The 12011-nt window shown below is 36.1% G+C and overlaps 1 protein-coding gene across 6 annotated transcripts in view; it reads right to left on the bottom strand.

Annotated features, from left to right (window-relative positions):
* LOC145674406 (putative Na(+)/H(+) antiporter nhx-9) overlaps window positions 1–12011 on the bottom strand; it is a 310549-nt gene that overhangs the window by 26818 nt on the left and 271720 nt on the right. For all 6 annotated transcript variants that reach the window (XM_081744429.1, XM_081744424.1, XM_081744426.1 and 3 more), the window contains 2 exons: window positions 8706–8771; window positions 6470–6570 (listed from right to left, as the gene is read on the bottom strand). In XM_081744429.1, coding sequence (XP_081600555.1) covers window positions 6470–6570; window positions 8706–8771 — 167 coding nt within the window. The remainder of the gene's footprint in view (window positions 1–6469; window positions 6571–8705; window positions 8772–12011) is intronic.

The raw sequence follows: 12011 nt of genomic DNA on the forward strand, positions 1-12011 counted from the left end.
TCAGACCCCCCTTTTTTTTTTTTTTTTTTTTACGAAAGTCCGAAGAAGAAGCTTAACGTGTTCATTTTGGGTCATTGTAGGTCATTGTAGGTCAGACGATTTTTTTTTTTTTTTTTGCCTTTTTTGGATTTTTTTTGTTTATTGATATTTTTAAAGCTTTTTAGGTGTCTTAACGTCTTTTTTTTTTTTCACTTCATCTTTCGAGAATAAATTTACTGACCATAACTCGAATCACCACCACCTCTTAAACATCTTTTCTTTAATAAAGGAAATTCAAAAGATAAGACTTTCTTCAACGACTGGACTGATAAGACCAGATCTGCAACAATCACAAGTCATATGAGGAGGGGTAACAATGTTTACCAGCAGGAGGGAGTGAGGAAGTTTTCTTATTTTAGAGCATTATATTCATTAAATAGGTAATTCTAATTTAATTGAGTCCTATTTTTTACGTCTTTTTTTTCCAGTTTTAAGGTTTTTTTAAAGATATTTTTAGATCTTTTTATAGGTCCTTTTTAGGTCCAGCTTCCGAGCCCTAGTGATGACACTACCCAGGGAATTTGGAAGGATTGGGAAAGGAAGGAAGGAAGGAAGGGGCCGAGGACCTATATGTCAGGTACCATTCCGGCATTTGCCTGGTGTGAATGTGGAAAACTCAGGAAAACTTCATTCAGGATGGCCGGCCTAAGAAAGCTTTAATTTTTTCGACCCAGCGTTCTCACCGGGATCTCTCACCAAAGGCAAAAGCGTTAAGAGTACGCTACGTAGGGCCACTCTAGAGGTATGCAAAGTGTTAAATAACGAGCGGATGCAGGTGAGAGGCTGGAGTTCTCTCTTATTTGAGAGCTTCTTGGAATCTTGCTGCTGGCCGTTGTGACGGGAGTATATTCGAGATTTTTGTTTTATCAGGTGAATGCTGGAATAGTTCCTTCAAATACATATGTTTTGGCTGACTTCCGAAAACTCCTTTCACATCTTATCGGTAAAGATTTCATTGTGAAACTGCTTCGTTAACAGTGGACCTTTTTTATTTAATCATCTCGTGTTTCAAAAAATACTACCGGAATTTTGTGCATCTAATTCTTTAATAGCGGTATACAGTGAGTTTCGAAGTCAATGCTATGCTATACAAAGTGTCTGGTAAATCTATACGAGAACTGCGAAACATTATACGTAGTTAGCGATGAAAGTTCTTTCAGTTTGATGAAATTAGTTTCGTAAATAACTTCAGAATGGAAGGATAATTTGAGTACAGTTTTCAAAAAATTAAAAAGAATGTAATTTTCTGTACGTTCCACCCTTGAAACAAACTGTACGTCCCACTGTTATTCCCGAAATAAAAATTTTACCAAACGAAAAGAAGTTTTGTCGCTGACTGTACATTTGTACAGGCAAGCAAATTACAACCTTATGAATTAAATCTATACGGAAACTACGAAACGTATGTCACTTGACTTTTTGCTCCTGTAGTTGGTCATACCCATCTATATACTGGAAAAAGTTGATAGTTTAATTAAAATTTCCGTATTTAGTATATACAGTATATTTCATTTTCACCAGTGAATTGGAAGTATTTTAAATTTAATTTATACGGTTGTAATTTGCTTGCATCTATAAATATACATATGTTTTGCCATCCTCGTGTAAGAAATAATAAGATCTGTTTTTCCAGAATAGCTCTTTCAATAAAAGATCTAAGGTAGTAGTTGTTTTGACTATTAAAAAGATACTCTAATGTCAGTACAACTTTCGAGTGGAGAGAGAAAACAGTTTGAGCAACAACCATAAAACTGAGAATATGTGAATCAAGTGTGTTGAACTTTGCATCATAGAGCAAAGAAAGTTGACAAATTTCTATAAATTACGCAAAACCACCACAAACTTGTACCAAGACATACAAAAAAATGAAATTAAATCTTTCAGTTTAACGTCACTCTGTAGGCTAAAGGAGACTATGATTAAGGCAAGTAATTATGGGAGAATTAGTGGAATGAGAACGTGGGAGGAAACTAGTATCCAGAGAAAACTCACGGTCAGTATGTTGTCCACCATCAAGATACACAGAAGGTTTACAGTAGTTATCTACGTCGTACATAGACGTTCCGCTTGTTTTCAACACTTAAAGAAGGGACAAGAATCACTGGAGGATGAATTATACTTTGGACGTCTCGTTTCTGCACAGACAAGTGAAAATTGTTGCTCGTGATGAGTGTACTGAAACTTCTTGCTATCCAACTGTGTTGGTAAAGAAATGGCCAGATTAAAAAAAAAAAAAAAAAACAATCACTATTTTCCCCACGAGAACTCTGCATCCTGACTTCAGCTGAGATAATGATTCACGTCCGTTTATGTTATGACTCTCCCTCCCCCCTTTCACTCGATAAAACTGGAAATCACTTTTTTGACCAATGATAATTCTTTGGAACACATCACGCCCTTGGACAACTGCTTTGATGAATTTTTCACAATATGCAGCTCGAGGCTTTGTGCACTTCTGAAGAAAGAAAGAAAGAAAGAAAGAAAGAAAGAAAGAAAAAAGCCTGAATCTTTCCTAAATCCTTTTGTGAGGATAATATGTTCATTCGATACAGTTCTGTGTAGAGATGCAAAAAAGCCGGCTTTTTTGAATCGATGGTTTTTTTCACATAAAAAGCCGGCTTTTTTGGAAAAAAAACCGAGAATTTTGGAAATTTTGGCTTTTTTCATTTTCATGATTTTTCTATCCAAATAGCTTTCTTATAGTATATTCTATAGTCAGATAAGATTTCCACGACCTGAATGCCATATTTAGCTCTGTAATTCACCATCAAGATGGATGGAGCACATATTTTACGAATTAAAGCTAACATGAAGAATGTAGTATTTGAGGGCAATTTTACAGGTTATTTAACTTTATTTTAACTTTTGAGTTATCGACATTTTTTTCCTTCTCTAGATCATTTTAGTTTGTCATCCGTGTTTCATTTCTAAGAGCTTAGTACTCCAGCTTCTAGCACGAAAGTTAAACTTACGTTTTTCTATATATCCGTCAAAGCATACGTTTTTCAATATGTCCGTCAAACCGTATTTGCACATTTTTGTTATACTGTAGTTGTGCAATGATTTAGCAATAATTTTCCAGATACAACCTTGAATACCAATTTATACAAATAATCAATAGCGGATTTAGAAAAGTACTTTGGGAGGGGTTTCTCTGATTGTTTCGTTTTCTAAAAAGTCCTAATTTTATTTGGGAGGTGCTTGAAGTTTATGAGTACAGACATAACTAATATTTCGTTTCGTTTATATGTTTAGCAATAATCTTCCGGATACAACCTTGAAGATCATTTTATACTGATAATCAGTGGCGAATTTAAAAAAGTGTTTTGGGAGGGGTTTTCTTACTACTAATGTTTAGTTTTTCTAAACATTCGTAATTTTTATTTGACGGGAGCTTAAAGTTTATGAGTAAAGGCATAACTAATAGATATTTCGTTTGTTTTAGACATTCCACAACTTTGGAGAACAGGCTTCAGTCCGAAAGACCGATCCTCTAACCTTCGCAAAACCGTCACTGCTGGTAATTAGTAATAATAACGATTTAAAAACAATAAGAAAGAAAGTCGGCCAACTCCTACACTCCTAGTCGGCCAGTACACGCACTATTTCTACATTCTCAGATGGAATGAAGGAAGGGTTTGTCAGAATGGTCGAATGCTGGGTTGAATCCCGGACTTCCCGATAGAAGCGCAAAAGCCAACCACTCAGTCACGTTTGTTGTGCAGTTGTATTTAGCTTAACTTAAATATATTCCGTAGTCTTTTTTTTTTTTTTTTTTTTTTTTTTTGTTCCGTAATGATATGTTGAATCCCTCTTGTTAAAAAATCAGAAAACTTGAGGACTGGGTAAACCGTGATGGTGGTCAAGGGCGCCCATGTTGTGGTTTCCAAGGAGGGGAAGTATAAGCGACGTTTCAAAAATAGTTTCAAATTTTGCTGTAACTAATGTAAAAATCCTATTGGATTTTCAATATTCTGAAGTACATTTTCCTCTAGGGGGGGCAAGCGCCCCCTTAACCCCCCTGATGGGCGCCCTTGATGGTGGTTATAAAAAACTTGACTGTAGAATTTCAAGAATATACAGAACCATGTACAGCCTTTAATTGTATCATACAAATCTAAGTATTTCTCTTATGTTTTATTTTAATTTTATTTTGTTTCAAAAAGAGGGTATGGAATATTTTGAAGTAAAAATACTACATACAATTTTGCTAGTTATTTGTGTATTTTTTGAAAGAAGTTTTTACTCTTAGGGTTGGCTCGTTTACACCAGCTGTTTTTTTTTTTTAAATAACTGGTTTAAACTAAAAAAAATAAAAGAACATAAATGCGAATCGTGTGAACTTCATAGTGACGTTTCACATGTCAAACCATCTGCATTAGTCTTATTTCCTTTTCACCTTTTAATCAAGGTGTCCCATGTTCAATTGTCGGTCGAACCACAACCCTTCTTTCATGTGTAAACCAAATACTCTTTCGGATGTCACTTTAAGCGAAAGTCTTCTCCTTGATAACCTCGTTATTACGTAAGGATGTTAAGCCTAAACATACAAAACGAAACCAAATTATATATTTCTGCATGCCTGTTGTTTTATAAAGAAGCGAAGGTTGCTTAAATATATTGATTAAAATTGGTAAAATTTATCGATTGCCTACTTAGCTTCCAACATTAGCTTGGAGTGGGCTTTCAATGATACCTACATACTAAATTTGTAATTTAATACCTCAGTTTTAGAAAAATAAACACACTGCTGAACAAGACTGCACTTATTTAATATAAAAACACATTTACACGTGACGTTTCGATCTTCTATCCAAGATCCTCATCAGACGTGAGTGTACGTCTGATGAGGATCTTGGATAGAAGATCGAAACGTCACGTGTAAATGTGTTTTTATATTAAATAAGTGCAGTCTTGTTCAGCAGTGTGTTTATTTTTCTGATTTTATTCGCAAGACGTTGACTATGATTGTGTGTCACTCAGTTTTAGCGTACTGATTATAATACGTTAACCTTTAAATTTTACATGCAAATTAAATTTTACAGGATTTTCCCCGTTATTGTTTTACATTTAAAAGCATGACGGGATTTTCCCGATGGCTAGGGCGGGAGTTTCACAATTTAAGAAATTTGCTGACCGGACTTCTTTAAGCTTATGGGACCTCTTCCAGCATAACCCCGTTGTTGAATAATAACACCAAGGCGAAACAAACTTATTTCTGTGAATATGTAATACAAATACATAAAGCAAAATATCTAAATCAAAAACCTGGTTTAAACCCCAAAAAAGCCTGGTTTAAACTGCCCCCCCCCCCCCCCCAAAACGGGTTTTTGGCATTTTCAGAAACAACGATGGTTCTTGCCAACTCTGCTTACTTTTGTATATAGGAGGTTAAAATGTGTTTATTATATACATTGGTTAATCCTTTGGAATTCATAATGTAAAAATGTTGAAGTAAAATTGTTTAAAATCTCTTTTCGAAATTCATGGTTTACTTTCGAGGTTTTATATTCTTATCGGCATCAACCACTAATTAAATGACTTTCTGTGTTATAGAGAAGCGAAACAAAGTCTGCTTCATCGATTTAAAGCAGAATTTTGAAAAAAGCCCAAAATTTCCCAAGCAAAAAAGCAAAGCAGAAAAAACCGAGTTTTTTTCCAAAAAAGCCGGTTTTTTTCCGAGCCCTTGCATCTCTAGTTCTGTGGCAGTTTTGCCATATTTAGATTAAAATTTTATCACCGCTCCTTGTTTCATGAGGCAAGGTTTGACATGCTTCTTTCGCATACTTAACTTTACAGTTGCTAGTCTGAAACCGCTACGTCACTACTCGAAAGTTACATAGAAGTTTAGAGTGCACACTAGAGGTCAAAACTATAACAACGTTAGGCGCTTTTATTCAAAGAACTGCTTTGGAAAATTGAACAGACGTTAGTTATTGGGCGCACACCAGACAAGCATACATATAGAGCAATCTGAAATTTGCTAGAAGTACTAAACAGAAGCAAACAAAAACATTCGTCGAGGGGTCCCAAGATCTTTCAGATAAACCACTCATACACTGCGCGTACGCCTCTCTCCCTCTCGTCATTGGCTTTTTCTCTGAATAGGTGGTTATGAAGATGCACCAATTGTGAACCTATTGTTAGTCGTACATTAACAACATTTCTCTTTACACCTTTCTCCCTCCTTCTCTCCTCAATCATTATTTTCTGCTGCTCTAATGTCATACATAAAAATGACTGGTTTAACGGGACTTAACCAAATAAATATTTAAAAATACAAATTATTCGCTAAGTAACTGCAAAATGAACTAAACATTTTTTGTTCATTTCTTTGAAAAATAAAAAAATCCACTAACAATAGCTTAATTCCTTGAGTAGGGACAAACTCTCGTCCAAATCTTGAAAGACTGCAAAAAAGAATACTTACGACAAGGACAACTTTTCGAATAATTTGAGCAAGTTGCTATCTGATCCCTCATTCAAGAAGATTTTCTTCATGTACTTCTCGTCTATGTATTCCATTTTCCTCTATGAAAAGGGAGGAAAGAAAAAATTAACTATGCCAGTATTCATAATAACAATTTAATAAATTATCAGATATTGTAATGAACTGTAAGTAGTCACTCACGATTGTGGAAGAAAATAATCCCTCATAAGTATTCATTAAAAGTGCACACTGCATTTATTTAATGCTAGTCCCAAATTAACTTTTACATAGGTTTGTACCATGCACTTTGCTCTAATTCTTGTTTTAAATAGCAAATTCATGTTGAACATTCGCTCCGTGTATTACCCCTAATACTTGTTTTGCAGAGATAACGTTTAACAGATTTGTTGCGTGTATTTCCTGCTAATTCTTGTTCTAAGTCCCAATTAAATCAGTGGGGAAAATTTAAGTCTAAACTCAAATTTTCATGACATACGTAACTGTGAAACCAAAAAAAGTTCTTCATAGAAAAAATATTTCACATACACACACAAATAAATAAGATGTATATATGTATGCATGCATGTTGTCATTACATATGATTTCATATAATATTATATATATATATATATATATATATATATATATATATATATATATATATATATACACAAATTGCAAATACATGTCAACACAATGTAAGAATTCTTTTATATCACAGTGTAAATGAACTGTAAGTTGTGGAAAATTAAAATATAATTTTAATATCGATCTCAAAAGTCCCCTGTTGATAATTTCAAATAAATAATGTGTCATTTTCATAGAATTTCCGTCCAATATATCATGTTCAAAACATCATTATTATTATCATTATTATTATTATTATCATTATTATCATTATTATTATTATTATTATTAAGGTAACCAAGAAAGTTCTGTTTCTTTTTGTAGAGGCCTGTGTTCCATTGCCTCTCACCGTGAGTTGAATGCGAATGGAGATAAGGCGAAGGTCAGTTGTTGGTGAGGGTATATCCAACATACTACCTGGTTGTGGCAGTTCAGTTACACCGTGAACTTTCAGCAGGACAGTGAGCATGGAATCTCCACTCAGTCATAAGGACGTGTATTCTGTACAAGTTCAAATTGGGGTCAAACGCCGCTCAAGCGGGGCGGAAGATATGCCAGGCCTTTGGTGAGGGTGTCGTGACTACGCGGACAGTGCAGCGGTGGTTTAACAAGTTTAAGGACGGTGACTAAACACTCGGAGACGCACCACGTGCCGAAAGATCAACATATGTACAAAATGATCTTCCAGCAGAAATTGAGGCGAACAGTGGTCAGACATGTGAGGAACTGGGACTACAATTGAGTGAGAGTGGAGAAACTATTCGGTAGCGCTCCATCAACTTGGGAAGCATTACAAGTTGGGTCGATGAGTCACATGATTTGACTACGGGCTAGAAGACAGCGCAAGCAGACATTGCGTTTCTTTGCTGTCTCGTCTGAGGAAGGAGCAGTTTCTGGACAGGCTGTTGACATGTGATGAGAAAGAGGTCCTCTACGAAGCTCCATGGCGCCGTCATTGCTCTGGTGCAGTACTGGTTTCGGATATTTTGGAACCGGTTCATGGGATGCTAATCAGTCATGTCTGTATGGTGGAATGCTCGCGGGATGGTACATCGGGAACTGCTACCACCTGGTCAGAGCATCAATGCAACTGTGCACTGTCAGTAGTTGAGCCGCGTTGAAAAAAAACTAGTCAGCACTTTCAATCGCAAAGGGGTCCTCTTGTTACAGGACAACGCTAAGCCCTACGTGGCTAGGATGACCCGAGACACCATTCTACGATTTGAATGGGAAACACTATTGCAGCCGCTATACTCCCCGAACATTGCGTCGTCCGATTGTCCAAGGAATGGAACAGGTGATAATCACCTTAGAGGACACCAGTTCAAATCCCTAGTCGAGGTACAAAATGCACTTGATACCTTCTTCGCTTCACAGCCGACCAAGTTCTAAAGCCATGGAATCCATGACCTTTCAGAACGTTGCAGAAGGTCGAAGCTGATTGGGACTATTTTCGATCTTCCAGGTACGACATATCGATGTTCGAAGGTAGTGGGTGAAAAAGCGACAGAACTTACTTGGTTACTTTTACATTATCCGAATTATCCCACTAATCGTGCTCAGCACGTATCTTTACAGGACAACCTAGGACAGCAACCGTTTTACTTACCCTTATATAGAAATCTCCCCGTACACCCGTAATTTCTTCAATGCCCGCCATTAAATTAGTTATAATCTGCAATCAAAAGAACGAATTATTACTATGAGCTTTAGCCCTGAGTCACAATTTTCAACAATTAAGAACTACTCTACTCCAAACAAAATTTGAACTTGCACATTTCCGTAACAGTCCATGCACAAAACTCTTGTTATCCACATAAGTTAATTTTCTGACAGTATGAAAAATTCCTGGAATGAAAACAATGGATTTCTCGATACTGATTTCACAGTTTTCCGAACTATCTGGCAATAGGATAAACACTTCCATCACTATATGGAACATACAAGAAAATGCTTAATTGGATGAAATACATTGAATTTTGTTGATCAGGAGCCACGAAATTTTTGAACGGCCCCTAAATCGATTTTTCGTAATTTTACGGAATAAGTACATTATACTGAGTAAATTGTTGGTTTTGGTTTGGGTACACTATATGTAGTTCTCGAGATATAAGGCCTAGAAGAAATTTTTTGCCTGAAGTATATTCTCTCTCTTGACTATATAAAAAACTAGTACTTATTTCGAAGCTATAATTCATTAATGTACCAGTGGATGTTTAAGAGAACGATAATAGATTTAGTCTCCAAGCATAGAAGGTTCATGGAGTCTTCTAGAAATGGAAAGTGGTAAATTAGGAGCTGGAGAGTGACATCCCATACACACTGCTACAACAATTAAATTTAGGCTCCAAATAAGCGCTGCTCTTTTACCCGACCTTCATCGGACGTGCTGTTCTTGCCAGCCATATCTTATTCGACGATAACTTGCCGTGCAGATTGAGACCGGTATATGTACTCAGAAATTTACCTTAAGAGGGAGAAGGAGTGCCCTACAGCGACCGGAATATTGGTGTTCAATTTAACATGGGATCTCAACAATTTTTTAGGCAAATCATCGTTTCATTTCGTTCTTTTGCAAAAATGTCTCAGTAGCTCACTAAATATGATGCATCTCATTTTAAAGGTGCAATTTCAACGCTGTGCGTGATATTTTCTTCTTATAAATACAGATAATTATAATCCAAATTCCCATAAGAAAATGATCAAAATTAGAGGGAAAATCTTCTGTTTTTTTACAGTAAGGAAAAGAGCTAAAAACTTCGGACTTTTTTGAGAATGGAGTACAATCTTTGTATTTGTGCGCTACTGTACTATTTTTTCGCTGTTTCCAAAGACATCCATTACACAATCGATGAGAAATTATATCCTTCATTATTGAATCTACAGAATTCAGAAATCAGATTTTTTCGTGTTCACGTACTTGGCCGTCTAACTGCTAGATGTCACTATAGTCATTCCTCATCCCACTTTCCTTCTCAGCGGGAGCCAGTCCTTTTGAAAACCTACTTTGAGCTTCTTAACAGGGGCGGGAGGAAGGAAATCATTGTGAAAAACGGGAACTTCAAACACGAGGAATGACAAAATTTATGACCTCTTTAGTTAATGGTTTCTGTTTCAGCAGTACAGTGTATTTGTAGATGGTTTCTATGAGAAGTAATAATTTGTGTTTGTAGCGATAAAGTCAACCTTTCGACAAAGATTTGTGAAGGAGAAGCCGAACCAAAGTCTTCGTTTATGTGTACTAGACACACACAAACACACACACACACACACATTATATATATATATATATATATATATATATAGTGGCGGATCCAGGATATGATCAAGGGAGGAGCTAAACCATAGTTTGCCTCTTTATCCAGAGTAAACAGGATTGCAGCCCATTTTATCCTGTGTATACGTGAGCATCAAGGAAGGGGGGGGGGTATAGCCTCTATAGCCACCCTTGGACCCGTGCCTGTATATATATACTATTTACAGCGCCGAATTTACGTATAAGCTAAACAAGCTATAGCTTAGGGCTCCGCTCTCTTGGGGGGCCCCAAAATCTAAAGAAAAACTGGATATACATTTTTAAAATATAAGAAAATAAAAAATAAAATAAAATAAAATTTATATATACATAGCAACAGTGCTTCCTGCTATGTAGCCTAGGTTCATGTAATTAATGGAGCTCCTTCTGCTAGTCTGCTTCCTAAATTATCTCTAGTTTCTCCATTTCTGTATGTAGGGTGTCTATGTTGATCTGGACACACATAAAAGGCCCCATTACCTTAAACAGCTTGGGGCCCCACTAAACCTAAATCCGACTCTGACTATCTCTTTATGCATGTTTGCTCCCTCTCTTTTCAAAGCAGTGTTTCTTTGATATTGCTTCCAATTTCGGCAGGTTTTACCACGGGTGGAAGATTCCTAAGTGCGTTTGCACACGGCAACGATAATATCGGTGGAAGTGCCGATAATGGCGGTGAAATAGACTTCAAATCGTAGCTTGCACACGCCACCGACGCAGATGCTGTCGGCCAAGCCCCCGATATTGTCGGCGATATCGCCGACACCGATTTTGTCGGGGGCAATGTTTTCTTATGATTGGATGCACATGCGGCTTATAATGTCGGCCGGCCAGTGGGTTAGATGAAGAGAGTGAGTTACAAGGCGCTGTGTATTCTTGTTTCGTTTCATGTCTTTGGAACTTTTTTTGTTTCCATTTTATCTATTACAATTGTATATTAATATTATTATTATCTTGTCCTATAAACAACTTCGGAACAGCTTATTTTTTTTACAGTCTCTGTTTTGGAGTAGCTAATTCCCTTTATTAAATAAGTATAAAATGTGGGAAGTCTGAAGAATACTGGTTTCCCTCTAAATAGCTATTACCAAATAGAGTATAGGAAATTTAGATAACTAATTTCTTGATTATTTTCCACTCCTTTTTAAATTTTTGTTCTTTCTCTCTCACACACACACACACTCTTTGATGGTATATTTTTTAATCTATTAATGCACATAAATTTTAATACATTCTGGAAATTAATTTAAGCGTAATTTTCAAAGTTTGATACACTGTGAACATAAGCATATGGAAAAAACTCCTGATTATTATTACTTCCTTTTATTTTCATCAAAATTGTGTGCAGATCACTTTTCCCGGTCCCACTCAATAAGCAATGATTGAATAGAATATTTGTTGACAAGTCAAAGTAGAATTATCATTATTTTGAAACGAAACCAGCACAATCAAACACTCTTTGCAAAGCTCCAAGGACAAGTGACTCATTTGGCATTTTCTTGATTGTGATCTCAACAACAGGGATGTGACTTTATGCTTCACTTGTTGCAGATTTTTTCTCTCACTTCCAAAACTATCCCAAATCCCCCATTTTTAAAAGAATTTGTGGAATGGCAATTG

The sequence above is a fragment of the Thermobia domestica genome, chromosome 17 (assembly GCF_964235325.1).
Source record: "Thermobia domestica chromosome 17, izTheDome1.hap1.1, whole genome shotgun sequence".
In the NCBI taxonomy this organism is placed as follows: Eukaryota; Metazoa; Arthropoda; class Insecta; order Zygentoma; family Lepismatidae; genus Thermobia; species Thermobia domestica.